The sequence below is a fragment of the Gadus chalcogrammus genome, chromosome 16, assembly GCF_026213295.1.
Source record: "Gadus chalcogrammus isolate NIFS_2021 chromosome 16, NIFS_Gcha_1.0, whole genome shotgun sequence".
NCBI classification, from domain to species: domain Eukaryota; kingdom Metazoa; phylum Chordata; class Actinopteri; order Gadiformes; family Gadidae; genus Gadus; species Gadus chalcogrammus.
Window position 1 is genome coordinate 8557429 of NC_079427.1, and position 22047 is coordinate 8579475.

The 22047-nt window shown below is 47.8% G+C and overlaps 2 protein-coding genes across 2 annotated transcripts in view; both read right to left on the bottom strand.

Annotated features, from left to right (window-relative positions):
• pak1 (p21 protein (Cdc42/Rac)-activated kinase 1) overlaps positions 1-10737 on the bottom strand; it is a 36632-nt gene extending 25895 nt beyond the window's left edge. The window contains exons 1-2 of the mRNA XM_056611909.1: positions 10580-10737; positions 3675-3734 (exon numbers count right to left, since the gene is read on the bottom strand). The gene's annotated coding sequence lies outside the window, so the exon portion shown is untranslated. The remainder of the gene's footprint in view (positions 1-3674; positions 3735-10579) is intronic.
• A 1519-nt stretch (positions 10738-12256) lies between these two features.
• The window catches only part of LOC130405794 (protein furry homolog), a 34010-nt gene continuing 24219 nt past the window's right edge, over positions 12257-22047 (bottom strand). Inside the window, exons 27-35 of the mRNA XM_056611018.1 lie at positions 21602-21787; positions 20234-20412; positions 18943-19153; positions 18124-18273; positions 17401-17499; positions 16977-17060; positions 15576-15686; positions 14981-15186; positions 12257-13805 (exon numbers count right to left, since the gene is read on the bottom strand). Coding sequence (XP_056466993.1) covers positions 13562-13805; positions 14981-15186; positions 15576-15686; positions 16977-17060; positions 17401-17499; positions 18124-18273; positions 18943-19153; positions 20234-20412; positions 21602-21787 — 1470 coding nt within the window. The 3' untranslated portion in view covers positions 12257-13561. The remainder of the gene's footprint in view (positions 13806-14980; positions 15187-15575; positions 15687-16976; positions 17061-17400; positions 17500-18123; positions 18274-18942; positions 19154-20233; positions 20413-21601; positions 21788-22047) is intronic.

Sequence of the window (22047 nt, forward strand, 5' to 3'; positions counted from 1 at the left end):
CACTTAGATACTTCCGGGTGATTTTCACTCAATAAGGAACCTTCTTATGCTCTACCTCCTGCCTGGGGGCTGCACCCCTGTGGTGCATTCACGAATCAGGGCACGTAGGATGAACCAGCCACCTCCACACACGCTCAGGAGACAGCTCTGACAGGTAGGCATGACCACCTGCCGTGCCTTCCCCTCTCTGCAGTAAACTACCTGCCCTGGTGCAGACACAGCCAGACCACCTGTGGCGTGGGGTAGGAACCACGGCTACAGTGGCTTCTATGCGGCATCTTACATCAAATAAGACTGGAGACACACACACACACACACACACACACACACACACACACAAACACACATTGAGACACAAAATTGAGACAAAATTACTGTAAAAAGAACACTCACACATTAAAGGAGGGTGTAAATGAGTACATTTATTTTCGGTTACCAGGAAGACACACAAAGATGCAGGCAGGCCGACCACACACACACACACACACACACACACACACACACACACACACACACACACACACACACACACACACACACACACACACACACACACACACACACACACACACACACACACACACACACACACACACACAGCCTATTGGCATTTAAATTATGCAGCCAAGAGGGATCACGCAGGGAGGGGATATTACACACAATATAGTGTGTGTGTGTGTGTGTGTGTGTGTGTGTGTGTGTGTGTGTGTGTGTGTGTGGTCTCCTGGGTACTGAGAGGTAACATCACTGGAATTCACCTAAATCTTCCCTCTGCTGAGACGTGGCAATAATTCTCCTTTTTTACTGCCGTATCTCTCTCCCTCTCTTCCCCCATCTCTCTCTCTCTTCCTCCTGCGCTCTTTCTCACACTCCCCCCCTCCTCCCATCTCTCCCTCTCCGGCCTACACAGCATCCACTTTCCTCACTTCCTACCCTCCTCATCCCTCCTCTCACCTCATCGCTCTCTTCTTCTGTCCTCTCCTTCACCCTGTCATCTCTCCTCAGCCCTCGGCTCCTCTTCCCTACATGGCGGACCTCTTGGTCCGTGTTGATGTGTCTCCCATCCTGCAACTCTTCCCCATCATCCTTCACTCCTCCGTTCTCTTTGCTCCATCACAATCCTCTCCCTTCAAATCCACTTAGATGAAAATATTTAGTTACCTACACGCCCTTACAACCACTGGTTCGAAAGTAACCCGAGATTCAGGAGTCGACACAGTCAAAATAATCATCCTAGAACGCATGCTGTCATAAACAGTGACTGATCCAATATGCTGTTCAAACAAACAGCTCCAGGGTGTGTGAACATGAGAACGTATGCTAACAGGTTAGCGTGGACAGGTGGGCATCTATTGGCTGCATTCCTCCTTGGTCGTGCAGAGAATCCTGAACTCCACGTTACATGCAATGGTTCACTGGCATGAAACACAATCTGAAATCTGCCCTTGGGCTGAAGCACAACCCCGCTCGCACAGAGGCCCCGCCGCGCCAACATCACACACAACCTAGGAGCAGCCATAAACCAATGGAATGCATTGTCTTATGGAAACCCATCTCTCTCTCTAGCTGTCATGCTCACTCGCCCGCTCTCCCTAGCCCGCACCCTCTCTGGCTCTCTCTCATCTCTCTATAGCCCTCTCTTCTCCCCTCTGTGTCCTCATCTCTCTATAGCCCTCTCTTCTCCCCTCTCCTCTCCTCTCTCTCTATAGACCTCTCCTCTCCCCTCTCTCTCCTCATTTCTCTATAGCCCTCTCTTCTCCTCTCTCCCTCTCATCTCTCTATAGCCTTCTCTTCTCCTCTCTCTCTCTCTCATCTCTCTATAGCCTTCTCTTCTCCTCTCTCTCTCCTCTCTCTCTATAGACCTCTCCTCTCCCCTCTCTCTCTCTCATCTCTCTATAGACCTCTCCTCTCTCTCTCCTCATCTCTCTATAGACCTCTCCTCTCCTCTCTCTCCTCATCTCTCTATAGCCTTCTCTTCTCCTCTCTCTCTCCTCTCTCTCTATAGACCTCTCCTCTCTCTCTCTCATCTCTCAATAGACCTCTCCTCTCTCTCTCCTCATCTCTCTATAGCCCTCTCCTCTCCCCTCATCTCTCTATACCCCTCTCTCCTCCCCTATCTCTCCTCAACCCTCTAGCACTCTCTCCTCCTCCTTTCTCTCTGACCAGCGAGGCTCTCCTGCTTCTCCAGAGAGGGAGGTGCAGTGTGGGTCTCCTGCTCCTTCAGAAAGGGAGGAGCAGCCTGGCTCTCCTTCAGGAGGCCATCTAGCACAAATGGAATGTAATCCCTGCACACACTCCTCTCAAAGTACTTTCATTTGATTTTGTGTGTGTGTACCCCACCACACACACACACTCTTGCACACACACACTCTTGCGCACGCGCACACACACACACACACACACACACACACACACACACACACACACACACACACACACACACACACACACACACACACACACACACACACACACACACACACACACACACACACAGGTCCCTCTCTCTGACGTGACATCATGTCCTTGAGAGTCATTCTTTTTTTTTCCATTCGGAAGAGATAAAAAGAACGGATGAATTTTTTTGCTCACTCTCTCCCTCTGTCTTTCAGTCTCACTCCCACTTTGTCTGTGTCTCCATCTTTCTGTGCACGAGTCGCTATCCCTTTCTGTCGGTCTGTGTGACTGTCCATCTGTCTCTCTGTGTATTTCCCTCTCTCCCACCTCTCTCTCTTCATGCCTCACTTTTAGTGAGTTAATTATCCCTCTCTTCCTTAGTCTCTCTCTTTCCATTTGTCTCTCGCTCCACCTCAGTCTCTCCCTCCGTCCCTCTCCCTGCATCTCTCTCTCTGTGAGGGGTAGTTGGAGGAAGAGAACCCTAGCAGGGGGACACAGCTGATGAATGAACCCTCAAACAAAAACAGCTGTCAGAGGAGAGACAATCAGAGGGAGATCAATTAGGAAAGCACAAAAGAAAGAGAGAAAGAAAGAAAGAATGACAGAGACAAAAGAACCAAGAGGATCATCAATTAAAGTAACAGTCGGTACAGTAGAATACACGTCTGTCTTTACCACACAAAACACACACACACACACATGGGCTCTCCCTAATTACTGTTGCACACCTGCAGCCCTCTTTCTGCCCTCCATTACACACACACACACACACACACACACACACACACACACACACACACACACACACACACACACACACACACACACACACACACACACACACACACACACACACACACACACGCGCACACGCACACGCACACACACACCTGCCCCTAGAACTACTGTACCAGTCATTCAGGTAACTCACACACATACGGCTCACTTCCACAGCTGTCAAACTCCACCCCCGCACGACCCACCCTCCGATGCAATCGCCATGGCAACGCCATAAATAATGCAGTCTGCTGCCAAGCATGCGGGGCGCCACAGAGACGGACGGGCAGAAGTCTTCAACCACAGGCTTGCATAACCTGAGACAGTGCCGCACATTGACTCTGGCCCATCGTAACACTTGACTTTTAAAGAAGCCTACTATTCTGTGGCTGTGCTGCAACAATGATGTGCAGTCCTACAGCACACCATGCCACGAGCCAGCCCCACCATAGTACTAGAACGAGGTCCAAAGCGGAGGTCTGCAGAGTGCTGGATCCTACCTTGAGACGTGCCGTTGGACTGGCTCTCCTCAGGGGAAGATGAGATGGAACCAACTCAGGCTGTAAGAGAGAGAGAGAGAGAGAGAGAGAGAGGAATAACACAATTAGACCTGCTTTGCCACTTCTTCAAATCCATTTTCAGTTCCATCCAGTACAGTTATAGAGGTTATATAGGTTCACCAAATAGCTCTCGACTGTAGCCTACCCAACAGGATTGTTGTCTGTGGACTCAAAAACTATTTACAATTAACACATATTATTGAATGCCTTTAATTATTGATGAACTATCTAATTATTATTATTATTTAAACACCATTCAAAGAAGAAAATCATATCGTAAAAAGTATGACTTGCAGAAATGAACCCAACTGCTCTGCGAGTACGTTCTGCTTCTCTTGTTCGCTTCTATTTTTCGATTCCGACACGCCCACTCCAACATGTCTCTTGTGTTCACATCAGCAAATTCACACCTTCATCATGAACTCTCTACCTGCTTCACCTCACCCTCCCTCTCTCTTTCCCCATCCTTATCACGCATCACTTCCGAGCCAGAAGCACCGCTAAATCTTCTCCTTCTTTGGTCTCTCTCTCGGTCTCTCTCAGCAGATGGAGGCCACATGCAATCCCACACAAACACAGAGTCACAATCGGCCTGCTGACAAGGGGCAGAGCAGCAGCTGTCTGAGGTCATCAGGCAAACACAGACAGACAGAGACTGTAGCCCAACACATTAATAGGAAGCGAAATATACCACCCACGCATCCACACCTAAACGTAACCTCCAACCTAACACCCACACCTATCCGAAACCATCCGACTACTGTGAGGTGGACGTACAGAATAACCGTCTGACGCCCCCATCAATCAAACACTGACGGAGGCGCTGTCACTAATCCCTGATTACCTCAGGCGAACGCCGTCGTGAGTGTGTGTGTGTGCTACTGAAGTACTCTGTGCTAACAAACTGGATCTACCTCTTAATCAACTTACTAAGCCACATTCTCTCTCACACACACACACACACACACACACACACACACACACACACACACACACACACACACACACACACACACACACACACACACACACACACACACACACACAAGCAGTCTTACAGGTAACAGTGACCTCAGATGAACCGACCCGGACAGAAGTTCTGTTCAGAGGTGTCTACTGCCAACATAATGTAATTCTGTCCAACCACACAGAACCCTTCTGTGGGGAATGTGTCGCATGATTATGATTTGAATTTAAGTGGGGTGGAAAAGAGTGGAATAAATGTAAAGTGAAGAGTATTTGCTTAGGGATGATTCGTTTGTTTAAAAGTAGCCAAGTCTTGATGTACATCCAAGTTCTGCCTTCTATAAAGTGCTCAGGTACACACAGTAGGAGACTGATGGGAGCTGGCAGCTCCCAGGGCTAGGGGAAGGGAGGGGAGGGGAGCAGAGACACATTGTACAGTACTGTCTCTCCACTCCACCGACTTTTCCTTCCTAAAATTTGAATCTAAAAAGATGTAAAGAGCAAAAATAAAGCAATTTATTTCTTATACATATTTATGAGACGACTGTGTCTAATGGGCAGGTAGGAAGGAATCAGAGCAGAAGGGGGAAGATAATAGAGAGACGCATCTTAAATGAACCACCAGGGAACGCTCAGACAGGAGTGGCAGGGAGACGGAGTGACAGAGAGAACAGAATGAAGACAGAATGATGGACAGATGTACATTTATATTGGAGAACACAAAGACAATGAAAGTAAGAGCTATCATGTTGAATCAAGGGGGTTGAAACATGTGTGTGTGTGTGTGAGGGGGGGGGGGCTGGGTGAGGAAAGAGAGAGCGAGAGCGAGAGCGCGCGAGAGAGAGAGAGAGAGAGAGAGAGACGCTTGACTGATTTGGTTTTAAGGGAACACCAAAATCGGTTGGGTCTGGGGATGGGGGAGGTTAAGGGGGCTGTCTGCGGCCTGTCATCTTGTTAATACTGAGGTGAGAACACACTAGACATCTCCTCAGGGAGGGGGGGGAGGGAAGAGGATGGCTCCTCAGAGAGTCTGAGAGAGAGTGGGAGAGAACAAGAAAGAGAGATAAGAGCCATATGAGGATGGAATATGAGACGTGATGTGATGATGATAATGCAAAAATAATGATATGGCAATAAAGCTCCCAATTCAACTTGAAAGAAGGATAAAAATAACTAATAAAGCTATGGGGTGTGAGACTGGGGACGGCGGATACAGACACCTTGTCAGACGCTGTCAACATCACAGAGAGAGAGGCAGACAGCGAGACCACAATAGATAGACAGAGAGAGAGTGAAAGTGAGAGTGAGAGACAGAGACAGAGACAGAGAGACAGAGACAGAGAGAGAGAGAGACAGAGAGAGAGACAGAGACAGAGAGAGCGACAGAGACAGAGACAGAGAGAGAGAGAGACAGAGAGAGAGACAGAGACAGAGAGAGAGACAGAGACAGAGAGAGACACAGAGAGGGAGTGTGTGTGAAGTAAAGAAAACGACCTCAACATGACTGATGTGGTCCCTTCGTCTTTCTGGAGAAGCGAACCCACCACCACGTTTAAATGCACACTCATGTTAACCGAATCAGAGACATTGTGAAGTGTTCCTCGACGGGCAGGAGCAATGCGACCAGGGTGACCCAACGTCCTTTGGTTAAATACTCAGATTATGTTAGTTGCCATTTAAATCATCGTAAGTTAATAAGTAAAGAGTATGACCTTAAATCTGATCAACCAAATTAAAGTGTGCGAGTAAACAGACTTTCTGCATCGTGACTTTCTGGAGGACAGACGGACACAGGAAGACAGGAAGAGAGAGATGAGCCAATGAAAGGAAGGAAGACTCCATCACCAGATTGAGAGAGTCGTGTACACGTTGGAGTGCCAAAATAAAAACGCTAGCTCGAGATAAACAGAGATGTTTGATCGATGACCAGGCTTTGCTAAAAGCTAGGTCCTGGAAGGTGACAGCAGCGAAGGAAGGAAATGGAAAAGAGAGAGAAAGGAGGATGAATGTATTTATAGCTAATTGCATTACAGTTGCTTCAGTGGTTCTGGTGAGTCACGATCACCGACCCCAGCCGACTGGCCCCTTAGCAGAGGGAGAGGGAGAGGAGGGAGAGGAGGAGGAGGAGGTTTGATAAGAGTGGACCAGGAGTATGAGAGGAGGAGGAGGAGGAGGAGGATTGAAGAGAATACAAGAGGGGGATGAGAAAGAGGAAAGGTGGGTGGTCAAAACAAAGAGGAGGCCGTTTTTAGCATTCATCCCAGTGGGGAAGGAGGAGGGAGGGAGATGGACTCAGTCACCTTTCCTCAGTGTTGTACTGTCCCTGCATAAACACACACAGGACGGCACACACATACACACTCAGGAATGCTCTCACACAACAATAGAGGGACTGTGTTGGACTGTGACAGAGGCAGGTAGTTAGAAAAGCCCTGGATCTGCTTTCTAAATCCGTTTTCCTCACTCCTATTTAAAGCGTTCATACATCTCTGTCTAACTCCGCGTCACCATTCCTCTCCCTGCATTCTTAGAGATACGGAGGCCAAGCGCCTGACGGAGAGTGTGTGTCCAGGGGGTGTGGCTGGCCCCAATGTGTGGGCGGTTCCCTCACCATATGGTCACACACACACACACACACACACACACACACACACACACACACACACACACACACACACACACACACACACACACACACACACACACACACACACACACACACACACACACACACACACACACACACAGCTGTCATGCTTTCAAATGCTGAGATATTGTGCCCTTGAATTTCATTTCAGTTCCATTTAATTTTCATTATCGAATAAAAGGATCATAAAATGCAGAAAATCGAAAGGGAATAAAAGATGCAGCAATCCAGTTCAGGACAGGTGGCATCAGATTCCCATCTGGTGAATGTCAATAAAGATTGTGTGCAACTGTTCGAGGCATTACCCATTAATACTTCAGGTATTGTGGTTTAATAATTGATTTGTGACCTCACAACCTGGGAGGTGGGAGCTTTAGAGGCTTAGAGACGGAAACACACCAGAGGAACAAGGGGTTTAACGTGGCTCAAAGTTAGTGAACCACACATCGAGAACAAACACAATCCCAAACACAACACACACATTAACTACACAGTAATTACATAACATGATAGCATCATACATAACGTTGCCATTTATATTTATATTTCCGGTTCAATCCCTTTATAAGCTGGGACTCAAGTCCTATGAAGGCTCTCCGTCGGACCCCAACGGTCTCAGTCGAGGTGTTCCCCTCCGCCTCGGTCTGGCTGGGGTGGAGCTTGGCGGCGGGGTGGTGGTGGTGTTGGTGGAGCAGGAGAGCCACTAGACGCCAGGCTAACCGTGCTAACCTCCCTTCAGACAGTGTGTCCATTTATTCAGCTCCTGGCACGGCGCTGGTCCGTCCAGCGCGGCCATACGTGTGACCGGCCGGTGGAGAGAGAGAGAGTGAGGGTGAGCGTGTGTGTGAGTGGGGGACTGTCAGTGTGTGTCTGAGTGTTTTTCTATGCGTGTCTGTGTGAGCGTGAGTGTGAGCGTGACTGGGCCTAAAACATTTTTTTGTTTGGTTCCGGTTTCCGACCGACCCTGTCAATTTATGTGCGACCCAAATAATTGTATGATTTTTTTTATTTTTTTTATGCAAACTATAATTACGTTTTTGTACAGCTCCTCTTCATTCTATACAGGGATGAGCGAATTTTCTCATTTTTAAATGAAAACAAACTACCTATCATTCGCTGCCGCTGGAAAAAGTAAAATAAAAAAATAAAACAAATTCCCTACCTACCCATGACTTCAACTGACAACCAACAGGAACCAAACTTTTTTTTTTTTAGGCCCTGTGTGTGTCTTGTTCCTAGCTGGCCATGCATTGCAACAGGTCAAATTTACTCAAAACCCAAACAAACTATGTCCAGCTGTCAATCTGTCGGTCTGTCCCTTATAAATAGCTCAGATGACAGGTGAGATTAAGACACACACACACACACACACACACACACACACACACACACACACACACACACACACACACACACACACACACACACACACACACACACACACACACACACCTTCTTTTTCATACTCACACACACACACACACCACTTCTCTTTCATACTCACACACACACACACACACACACACACACACACACAAAAACCCTCCCTCTCTCTCTCACACACACACCTCTTTATCCTAGGTTAATCTTCCCTGACTGCGGTGGCTAAAGGCACCAGAGCCAAGCTATGGTGTTGGCTGGGTCTCCTTCTAAACACTGTCCCACTACTCTGTAGACACGCACACACACACACACACACACACACACACACACACACACACACCCCCCCCCCCCCCCCAGCCCTGAGTCAAAGTGACAGATGATTGTTGTCGTACAGACCATAAAACAGCTCCCATAATCTCTGGGTCTGGGGTGACCATGGCAACCGCCAGACAACCTTCCCGGGGCCACGAGGAGCGAGAGCTCTTGGCTGGCCTCAGACTCGATGTCCAGACCCACAGTCCGCCCGCCTTCAACAGAAGCCCTTCTATAAAATCATGTTTGGCTTGAAACAGGGGCAGCCGGGTCAAAATCATTTTAACAGCTCGGGCAATGATCTGGGCCCATTTAAAAATAAACTGCCATCACACTGGGAACGCCTCCTTTAGAAAGAGGTTCAAACTCAAAAGAGTGCAGCCAAGAGTGGACCACAGGAACTGGAGGATGAGTATATGTTTCCTGTAGTGGACATCTATTTAATCTGCGTCATGTAATTACAGGTTTACTGCAGCCGGACGGTTTATAGTTCGTGTCCGGTCCCAGGGAGCAAAGGGCAGGCGCGGTGAGGTGATGAATGGACTGCCGACAGACTTGGGATGACACAGTGAAAAGGGGAGCGGGGTAGATAAGCCAAACACAAAGGGGTCAGAGGCAGAAAGGCATGAAGTGTGTTGGTACAAACCAATGTGGAATTCCATTGCTCTGAAATGTGAGGTCCCAGATTAAGGTTAGAGGCCTATGAGACCAACAGGCTAATAATTAGTCCCATTTCTTAAAACAACACCGTTGAAACCTACATTTAAAAAAAAAAGACCTTTCCAGGACAAAATTTAAAAAATCCCCAATACTAAATATATCAATTTGGGGCTGAAATATTGAAAGATTAGGAACTGTCCTACAGGCGCTTGAACCCAACCTAGACCGGGCAGCAGACAGACTGAGGTGGACTCAAGCAAGACATAAAGTGGATGAATCACGCCACTGTTACGTTAGATACGAGAAGGCTTACGTCATGGTGTTACCCTGAGTTCCTTCGGTCTATCTTATCAACTGAAGCCCAAGTTATCAATTGACTCTACTATAATTAATTCATTCATTCGTCCAAGCTGATCTCCTATATCCCGTCGACCTGTCCTCTCTCCTGTGTGTCTATCCGCTGGGAACTCTATCCGCTCTGGTTCCCGTCACCACGTTGTAAACTCTGAGGTAACCCGGCCCCGGAGTCATCATACCCGAAGCGGGTCGTCCCCGCAGAAGGGTCCAAAACTAGGCTCTACCTACCGGGGCCTGGCTGACCTAATGCTGCTGCAAAACGAGCAGCCAGCCCGTTGACACGGAATAATCGGATCCCCCTCATGCTGTACGACCTCCTCGGCTCATTTCGCTGCCCTGCTCCGGTCTACCGGTGCGTTCACCGGAGCACCGGTGTCTTCAATGTACGCCGAGCAGCCCCACGATCAATATCCCACACATCACGGCTTTTAGCAGGAACACATGACATTAAAATGCACCGCTTCGCGGCTGAATTAAAAACGGCAAACGCGTTAAAAAATAACACGGGGGGCTAACTCACCAGTAGTCTATTTCGATCAGGAAATTCCACCCTGGACAATTATTCCAGACTCACAGCCACGCACGACCGCACTCATTCAGGCAACTCTACTGTGGTCTACACCCCACCGTTTTTTTCTTTATGGCAAACTTGCCTATCCCAGTCTATTGTTAGGTCCATAGAGCTGCTGCACAGAACGCCCGCCCCGTGCACCCACACCAGCCCCGCATTGGTGGCTATTTAGCCCTTTCATGTTTTCATTGGACAACGCGGCTGTCCGTCAAAGAGGGGACAGGGTCTCAATAGGAACACTGGATTCCCACTGGAGCCGTGGGGTGCGCCTCAAAGACACGGGGGAAATCATCTACTACGCGGGTTCGATGACTCTCTTCTTTCACCGTCTAGCTCAGTTTCGAAACAAGACGGTAGTTCATTACCCGAGGCTAATTTGATTTAGATGCAATCATTGTCTTTATTTTTTTAAGGAGAATTAAAAAAGGGGTTGTGGTCTAGGCCTGCTGTTCACCTTGCCCATTATATGTTTGGCTCTAGGCTTGCGATAAAACATACACTATAATTTATGTCATATGGACATAATACCCCACGGTTACTACTTCAATATGTAAAATTAGTAGATACAGCAATCTCAAATTGAATAACGTACCTGAGGATAGGTATAAAAATGATGATGGATAAGTAGAGTATATTTTAATCTCAGGATGAGTAATGGATGTAAAAAACAACAACATATAGGCCTGTATATTATTCACCATTTCAATAGCCAACTAGTTCTAACATTAATAAAAAACCATTGGATCGATATTAGGCCCAGAATTGTTGATACACATTGTACTTTACAATTTATCCATAACTATAATTAATTGATGTGATGAAGAAATTGTAAAACAGTTCCCTCTAGTGGACACGCTGGTGAATGGAGAAGTACATTACAATCGGTTCAAACTCTGGGCCCCAATTCCTCGACTTGATAATTCGTATACCCTGAGGTAATTTCATGAACCTTCTCAAAGTTCACATTTTGTCTTTGCGTCCATATAAATGTCGATCATATGTCGACATTTATATATGTCGTTTTAAATAGTATTTATTATTAATGGGATTACCTATGATAACCTATGTTTCAGTTTAATGACATTTTCCCCCATGGCTTCTGGTTCGATTAAGCGACTTCATATCTAAGTTATTTAGGGGAATCTTGATTTACTTTGTGTGTGTGGCCAAAATAAATGGCTGTGGGCTGTGTGTGACCTTGAGGACGGTAAAATGCTTAAAGCTTAGCCTTTAAACAATTGCAAAGTTGACATTTCACACACAAAGAGGGGTATGAAGTAGGCCTATCTGTTTACACTGAAACAGTAGTAACGGCTCACATTACTAGGAGACCGAAGCTAAAGTAAACCAGGACTCAGATTTCAGACCCTTTGTTTGCAGACACTTTTAGATACAACACTGAATTACTTTGAAACGTTAGCGAGATGCGAAAACCCGCCCCATGGTTTTATGTCGGGTCAGGAGAAGATCATTTAAGAAATATATGTGTTATAGTATATGTGCATAGTGTTCAGGCCTACATATATTTCATATGGTAAATGGTGGATTATTCTAGAATTAAAGGTGGGTGTGTGAAAAATATATATTTTTCTTTCCTGGAAAGAAAGAGAATAGAAACCAGTTAACAAATCTAGTCTTTACTCTTTATTGTTACAGAGGTGTAGAGAACACAACACATCGCAGTAGAGGCAGAAGTACAGTATTTACATGATGAAAAGCCGGGGCGATAATCCATATCAAAGCTGTACAAACACGGTGTCCTTCACTAAGCAAATAAACGCATAAAAATACAATCTTCTTGTAAGCCTGAGCCAGCCCTCATCGCAATATGTACATTTAGTTTCAGTCAAAATAGTTTATATTTTATAGTTTAAACGTTTATAAATATTACTATTGCCATCTTATAGTACATACAATTCTTCACGCTTGGCATGTTATTTCCCAGATGGAACTACACTCTTCTATAAAACTAGCTCTGGAAGGGGAAAGCAGGTACATTAATGCAATTTATGTTTAAAAATCCTTTCATAATATGTGCTGGCAGCCACCAAGCAGGAAGGAGCCGTTATGTGTGATGATGTCATCAATATCATGGTAACATTATTCTATGGTTGAAGTAGAAGGAATCAGTTGGTGAGACGTACAGTAGACGATGCAGCATGTCAACGCTGTGAGATACAGTATGTACATTGTTCTGTGATCAGCATTGGAGACCCACACGCACACACATACACGTTCACACATACTTACACACACACACGCACACACTTTGAAATGACATCACAACTCTATTCCTACTACTCTCATGTAAGCGCAGAGCCCTGAAACAACAACAACAAACTGTTTTCTTAATGATACAATATAGGTCTTTTTTTCTAAAAGCATTGCACGTGTCCCTGGACAAAGTAAAAACAACAGCGTTGAAAGAAAATAACTTAAAACTTTGGTACATCGTCGTAGAATGTAAAAACGTTAACATCCGATGGCCCCGCGGGTGGCGGCCATCTTGTGACATCATCTACTCTTAGTGCAATGAAAGCCTCAGCGTCTCGGTGACGAGTAAAGCCTCTCAGGGGCGACGAGCCCAACCAGTGCTGCTCCCTGGACGACCCGAACCGCTTCCGATATCTGACCTCACGAATAAACCAGTCGGAAGACGAAGCCCGATCCTCGGATCACATGACGCCACAGCATCGTGTTGGGTCTCACGTTTCCCCCACATCTCGAACAGAAGACGACGGTGTTAGTCTCATGCATAACGACAACAATATCCGACCCCCAAAAGATAAAGACAGCGTCTCGACACCCTGACGTTTGGGAGCGTTTGAACATCGGAGCAAGAAGCTGACAGGACGAGGGTCCAGTGGTCCTCTGAGCCGTCAACCTCACGTAGCCCTGACCCTAACCCTGGACCGTCCCGGGGGTCAAAGGTCATACGTTGGAGTCCGGCAGGAAGGCGGCGATGGCGCGGAAGCCCTGGGTGCGGCGGACCAGGTCCCGGATCTCGGCGTTGAGCTCCGTGAGCTCCCCGCAGACCCGGGTGAGGTCCCGGAGGGAGCCCACCAGGGCGAAGGTCCCGGGCCGGCCCAGCGCCTGGTGCCGGAAAAACATGTTGAGCAGCGTCTGCACCTCGTCCTCCGACGCGCTGCCAAAGATGTCGCTCGGCCACGCCTTCCTGGATGGACACAAGCCAACCAACGCTCCAGTTTATACACACGCAGACTTTTGCTTGATTCATTTATAAAGTGATATTTAAATCAGTTTTTTTAGGCATCAAAGTTGAACTGATTATTTGGGATTCACTCCTGATTGTATTATTTGGTATTATTTCATACTGATTCATTAAGACCAATTTTTTGATGTATAATTCTTTATTTCAGACCCAGGGGGACCCATATCACAACAAACAACAAGAACAAACAGAAAAAACACATGTGTCAATATATAACCTGATTTATAGGTATCAATCCCTTAACTGATTATAGGTGGACTATAACCCGTCAATCAATAGACTGATCATAAACAGATTCTTATTATCAATCCCTTAACTGATAATAGGTGGACTATAACCCGTCAATCAATAGACTGATCATAAACAGATTCTTATTATCAATCCCTTAACTGAAAATAGGTGGACTATAACCCGTCAATCAATAGACTGATCATAAACAGATTCTTATTATCAATCCCGTAACTGATAATAGGTGGACTATAACCCGTCAATCAATAGACTGATCATAAACAGATTCTTATTATCAATCCCTTAACTGATAATAGGTGGACTATAACCCGTCAATCAATAGACTGATCATAAACAGATTCTTATTATCAATCCCTTAACTGATTATAGGTGGACTATAACCCGTCAATCAATAGACTGATCATAAACAGATTCTTATTATCAATCCCTTAACTGATAATAGGTGGACTATAACCCGTCAATCAATAGACTGATCATAAACAGATTCTTATTATCAATCCCTCAACTGATAATAGGTGGACTATAACCCGTCAATCAATAGACTGATCATAAACAGATTCTTATTATCAATCCCTTAACTGATAATAGGTGGACTATAACCCGTCAATCAATAGACTGATCATAAACAGATTCTTATTATCAATCCCTTAACTGATAATAGGTGGACTATAACCCGTCAATCAATAGACTGATCATAAACAGATTCTTATTATCAATCCCTTAACTGATAATAGGTGGACTATAACCCGTCAATCAATAGACTGATCATAAACAGATTCTTATTATCAATCCCTTAACTGATAATAGGTGGACTATAACCCGTCAATCAATAGACTGATCATAAACAGATGGAGTGGAGGAGAGCTCACCTGCACTCCCGGATGGTGCGCAGGGCGGAGGGGAAGTGCTGGTTGGTCAGGCCCTCCAGGACGCTCTGCACGGCCTCCTCAGAGGAGCTGAAGGTGGGCTCGGGGCCGTACCCGTCCGGGGGGTCCTGGGCCTCGCTGGTCACGGAGGCCGCCGCCCCCCTCAGCCCCCTCTCCAGGTCGTTCAGCTCGGAGGAAATGTTGCTCAGCTGAGGAGGAATCAGACTCACGGTTTATCTACCATCTTTATCGATTCTAATCCGGCGCATTAATCCAAAGCCACTTCATGGATCAGGTATGCAATCATTCAGGAGCACGGCATGGTGATCAATGATGGTAGACTACAGGTAGACTGTAGTGAGGACGAGGTGATTGGACCCTGTGCATCCAGTTGGGAGTAAAGCACCCTCACTCTCACCACACACTCTTCTTCTCGTGGATTATACCAATATCCAAGCACTGTACCGATAATTAAACTCCTTAATCTCCTGCCGGTGTATTACCTGTCAAAGCATGCAGTACACCATGTCTAGGATAAAAACCGATATGTTGACTAAAGATCTGTTGGGTAGGAGGATGGGAGGGGGGGCGGTCCTACCTCAGGGATACAGCTGATTGTGTGGACCTGGCCAATCAGCTTGCAGTACGACTGAAACAGCAGCAGGAGTTGGAAGTGGAGTTTGTAGAGCCGTTGACAGAGCTCTAGTTGCTGAGACGGAGACAAACAAACGCCAACACTAATAAACAACAATAGGAGAGGAGCAGTTGAATTGTCCTACTAGTCTACTTTGATCAACTCCAAGACCGACTGACCCACTACTGCACACCGCCCTCTAGAGGCGAACTAGGGGTACTGCTTCTGTGGATTTGATTGTCGATATCATCAAAATGAAGTGCAATAGAAGAAGCCACTCAGAACTTACTGCCAATGATTCCATGTGCTAAAAAGCATGCGTGTTACGAGAGAGAAAAAGGAGGGAAATGGACAGAATCAATGAAAAGCATGCATTGTCGTGTTAGTTAAGACCGCCTCAACTCGTTCACCACAAGCCACTAAAAGCTTGTGTTTTATTGGTGTGCACTGAGTGTAGAACACAGGGCTGGCTGTCTGTGTGTGTGTGTGTGTGTGTGTGTGTGTGTGTGTGTGTGTGTGTGTGTGTGTGTGTGTGTGTGTGTGTGTGTGTGTGTGTGTGTGTGTGTGTGTGTGTGTGTGTGTGTGTGTGTGTGTGTGTGTGTGTGTGTGTGTGTGTCGGTGCATAACATGAACTCGGAGGCTCTGGTGACTCAGTGGCACATGAAGGTAAACAGCCAGGCGGGTCAAACAGCCCTTTTGTTGTGAGCGCAGACGAAGGACCTCACTTTGCTAGGCGGTCAACAAGCGCAGCCGAGCCCAGAGACAACAGTGTCAGCTGACACCGTTCCGGCCCCGGCTCCCGCAGAAAGCAAACCCTCAGCTCACGATGCACTTTGACTAATGTTCTCTCTAATGTTCTCTCTAATGCTCTCGCTCTGTACTTTAATAAAAAAATGAAGAACAGGCTGACGTGTGCAAGTGTTTAGGAAAAGCAAAGTCCAACAATTAGCTTCCATGCTGCTGGACAGAGGGAAGCAGAGAGAAGTGTTCACGGGGTGGTCGGGGTGGTACCCAAAGCAGCTCAAGGTGGGAGGCGTGAGAGGTGGGGATATGAGTAGAGGAGAGGAAGTAGGCGAGAGAGGCACTCACAGAGCTACAGAACCACACAGGGGACAGGAAGGCAGGGAGGACAAAGTACGACACAGGGTTACAGAGGGAGTCGACAGGGAGAGCGTTGAATCTAGTGCACAACTTCCTCACAACACACTCAAAATATGCAAAATATTAAGTTAGTGAATGAGTTACTACTGAATGAGTTACTACAGAGCAGTACGGATTAGCTTTCATTCTTAACCATTGACTGAACAGGCTGCATTATTGTTTGTACCAGCAATGTGTTTAGTAGGGTGTTGGTTTGTGCTGTACCTTGTCCTTCTCGTCCTCTGGTTGGTGATTAATGGAGACGCCCTCGGTGACTCTGGGAAATGTAGTCTTACAGTCGCTCAGCCACTGTTTAGAAGAGAGACACCATGGCAGCAATTACAGTCAACCCCGGGCCAAGCGATCAAGCAACCGATGAATCGATCAACTGATGGATTCTGCTTCTAGGATTCGTTGTGTTGAACGAGTCAAGAGAACTGCGCCATCGTTTCTCTCACATGACACAGATGAATACGCAAATATTCGAAAGGATGAATACAGACGTCATATAAATGATTGTGTTTTAATGTCAACAGCTATTACTGATCTCGCAGACCCCCCGAGCCCCCTGTTGATCCTGTCACCCTGTCTTCACCCAAACACACAAGAGCATCCGGAAGGTTTTAACCCAGAGAGTAAAAGAGCGTACGGAAATGGTGGCATCCCGTCGGTTGTTGTAGGTGTCCAGATACTCCTGGACCTCAAGCACGCTGAACTTCATCTTCTCAAGGAGACCGTACGACATGATCTGAAAAAAGAGATTCAAATAATCTGTTTTCTCTCTGCCAGAAACATTTCTGATAGGAGGAGCAGTGATGCTAGGAAATCGTTTATCTACTATCTACTACCTGACCTCCACTCGTCTCCCTCACCTCTTCCATCTCACCACTCTGCCCTCACCTCTCCTCTCCTCTTCATATGTTCCTGACAGTGAACTGACATATCTCCTCTCATCTCCCCCCTGGACCTCACTTACCTCCCTTCCCCTCACTGCCCAAACATACCGTCCTCCACTCAGATCATCGTACTCACAGTGTCCTAACATACCACCCCCTCAGCTCAGATCATCAGACTCACAGTGTACTAACATACCACCCTCAGCTCAGATCATCAGACTCACAGTGTACTAACATACCACCCTCAGCTCAGATCATCATACTCACAGTGACCTAACATACCACCCTCAGCTCAGATCATCATACTCACAGTGACCTAACATACCACCCTCAGCTCAGACCATCATACTCAGTGTACTAACATACCACCCTCAGCTCAGATCATCATACTCAGTGACCTAACATACCACCCTCCACTCAGATCATCATGCTCAATGTCCTCACATACCACCCTCAGCTCAGATCATCAGACTCACAGTGTCCGCGTCGATGAACAGCGTTGGACATTCCGAGCACGACGTCAGCATCTTGGAAGACCGGGAGAATTTTGCTCCGATGCCCCGGAGTCCGTCTCCAAGGTAACTCACAGCCTCGCAGGTGAGGGAGCAGAACTTGTTCTGAATATTCTGTGGATGGAGGGAGACGGAGGAGACCGGGTGGGGGTCATGGACCATCACAGACTGTGAAATGCACCGGGTGGTGTGTGGGGGTTTGAGTGGACTCCATGTGGTGGTCGATAAGGCAGACGACTGCTCAGCAAATCAATCTAGGATTAACAAATCAAATCCTAATTCTTGTGACTTTCATTTTCCTTCAGTGAATTGGCCCTATGATGAGTCCTGGTTGTGTTGAAGTATCTATTGTCAAGCATAAACCAATACATGGTACAATCTACCTAAAAGAGACCCACTGATTCATGAAGTCTCCAGTAACACACATATACAGCAGCACCACCACACAAATAGAGCAGTGCAATAATATTAAAACAAATGAAGGTCAAATCAAAATAAAGGTTGTTTTTAGCAATAATATGCCATTCTAAACAGTCTCATGTACTGTGTGTTCTGTGTTTCTCATTACTACCGCTCACTTCAACAGTAGTCCATATCGTGCATTAATTATAAGCTACCTGGAAGCCAGTGGTTTCCCTTAGCTACGAAACTCTCTCGGCGTGCGTTGGCGCAGCCCTGGCAACAACAGATGGCGGCTGGCGTTAATTAGCAGTTGGTCGTGGTGGGTAGATGGAGGGGGGGGGGGGGGGGGGGGGGGGGGGGGGGGGGGGGGGGGGGGCGTACCTGGAAGAGCGAGGAGAACAGGTGGAAGGTGTAGACGGCGCAGGAGCCGTCGCTGTCGGCGACCAGCTGGCTGAGGTGCCGCCGCCACGCCTCCTCCACGTCGTCGCACGCCGTCGGCTGGAACGCCGCCAAGATGGCGGAGAAGAACGGCGAGGGCGGCGGCGAGGAACGGCTGGACCGCAGCGTGTCGTCCCTCCTCTCTTCGGATTGGCTGGGACGGAGGACAACAAGAATTTTGTTATTACTCACTGCTGTTTGATTAATTGGATTACGGCTGAGAGTGGATTCAGATTCAGCCATTAAGCCCAACGCACACAACCAGGCTGGGACAGGTGCTAATGAGGCTGTCCTCTGTTCAAACACTATGATTATGTTTTGGGTTGGGTTGCAAACCTATGCAGAAAAAGGAGCAGGTAAAGGTTAGGGTACCTGGCTCAAGGGGGACTACAGTTAGACTGTGGACAGCTTGGATCGAACCGTGAACCTTTCAGCTAGGAGGCCATAGCCACTACACTACCACAGCTAGGAGGCCATAGCCACTACACTACCACAGCTAGGAGGCCATAGCCACTACACTACCCTGCCACAAGTGTTAGTTGAAATTCATGTCTTCCCATCACACAATCCCATTCTCTCTTTGCACTTTGTTTTGTTTGTTCTTGCGTAAAGCTCACTGCGTTACAAAGATGCAGCCTTTCTGTTGACACTGCGTTGTTCTAGTTTATTCTTATACTCTGTGTGTTTGCTCCCAGTGTTCACCGCTGTTTGTGAGGCGGTTTATGGCCTCGTTTTAAAAAGGAGTCCAGCAATGTTTACTGATCCGGCGGGCCACTGCTCTCTCGTAAACCTGTTGCAATTTCTTTATTTTTTTAAGATTTAAACGATTTTGGAGGTTTTTTCCTTTTTATGGTAAGTAAGACAGGAAGGTATGTGAGAGAGAAGGGAGGACCACAAAGGACCACAGGCAGGAATCAAACCCAGGTCGCTGCAGAAAGGACTGGGCCTTAATGGTACGCACTCCACACGGTGCCACCCCCGGGGCGCCCCAATGTGTGCATTTTGACAGGATATGACATGACATGATATGACATGGCTGTGTCTACGGTGGTTCAAAAGCAGAGAGCGCAATCCGCTCCACCCACAGCAGTGTCGTTTAGGTTTCCACTAGCAGCCAAACCCTATGTTCTCGTACTGTTATACTGAAGGTTGACAGTGATCCAAACGAGTGTGCGTGTCCCTCGGCGAGAGAGGGTTCCCCCCGTCGGACCCACGCGGGGGGCCCTGAACGTACCTGGGCGTGGCACGCAGGTCCAGCGCCCCCCCGGCGTGGTCCGGGTGGGACCGGTCCAGGGAGAACACGTCTCCGCCCAGGTACTCCAGGGGGATGTCGGCGATGGAGAGGGAGTAGCGCTCCTCGTGGACGCCTGCGTCTTCGTCCGCCGTCGACAACGCCGTCGACAACGCCGTCGACTGGAAGGACAGGAAGGATAGGAAGTCGTCAGCGTTTTACCCTCTACGAAGGGCCGCTGACACAAGGAAACGCTCGCATGCAGTAATACACAGATGACGTTGCTTTTACAGTCCAATCATGAATCACATCACAACAACGTACAACATACAAAATGGTGGATAAAACAGTTGGACTAACCTCTCTGAGACGGGACATTAGGGCCCACTCCACGTGGTATTCTTTGTTTTTGTTTAATTTTTTTGATTTTAGTGTGTGGAAAGTCCCTTTTTTTTGTATTTTGTCCAATCAAATCAAATCCTTCTAGAAAAAGGGTGAGAGAGGGGGAAAACCCTTTTTGCAAAAACTGGTGGTTTTGGAAACAGACAACGTGTACACCCCCTGGACCCCCTGCATGCCACAAGCCCCCTGCCCCCTTCAGCAGGTGTACACGTTGCCTTGGGAAAGGTGCAGAGGAGGAAGAAGGAAAGACTACAAGTCCCTTGACCCAATACCAAAAGACGGCTCTACACCACCGCATGAGGCAGGAAGCTGCACCCTGAACCCCCCCGACCCCAACCAAGCACCCTCCACCCCCCCCCCCCCCCCCTGCCCGCCCCCGGCCCCATCCAAGCAACCTCAGCCCCCTCTCCAGCTCCAGAAGGCCAAAGCCTTTCGTAAAGGACCCAACCTTTGCAAGCTTCAGCGCGTTGTTTCTCATTCGCATGCAGAGGATAGAAGCTCTTAGAGGGACAGACGGGGATCTGTCATGCAGAGTCCATACGCCAGAAAGAATATAGAGGTATAGAGATATAGAGATGTATTGTGTTAGTGTATGTGTTGATGTTTGTGTGATCATCCCTTGATATCTCCAACAAGACACAGATTAAACTGACAACCCCCCTGGTTCATGTTAACTGTCATGTCATTGTTGCATTGTGGGTAAAAGACTGTGCGCAAGAGAGCGGGAGAGAGCGAGGGGAGGTGTGTGTGTGTGTGTGTGTGTGTGTGTGTGTGTGTGTGTGTGTGTGTGTGTGTGTGTGTGTGTGTGTGTGTGTGTGTGTGTGTGTGTGTGTGTGTGTGTGTGTGTGTGTGTGTGTGGGGGGAAGGTGTCTACTTGGCGGAGTTAGTGAAGAGCTGTAGGAGAGAGGAGCGTAGCGTGTAGGAGTTAGTGGCCTTGAGAATCTCAGACACCCTGAATCCCTTATTCACCCGCGGCTTGGGCTGGTCCCCGGCCGTCTGCACCTCCAGGCTGGGCCCCCTGGAGCCCAGAGGAGGAGCAGGGAGGCTCCCAGGCTCCGAGGACAGCGGAGGAGGAGGTGCAGGGGGAGACGCGTCGAAGGAGGCGTTCAGAGAGTCACCGCTGGCACTCTCGGCCGACTGAGAGAGGTGGACTGTCTGTAGAGAGAGAGAGAGAGAGAGAGAGAGAGAGAGAGAGAGAGAGAGAGAGAGAGAGGGGGAGAGAGAGAGAGAGATAGAGGGGGAGAGAGAGAGAGAGAGAGAGATAGAGGGGGAGAGAGGGAGAGAGGGAGAGAGAGAGAGAGAGAGAGAGAGAGAGAGAGAGAGAGAGAGAGAGAGAGAGAGAGAGGGAGAGGGAGAGGGAGAGGGAGAGAATCAGAGCAGCCCCCAGGAGCCTTAAGTCCTTCGAATTTACAAGT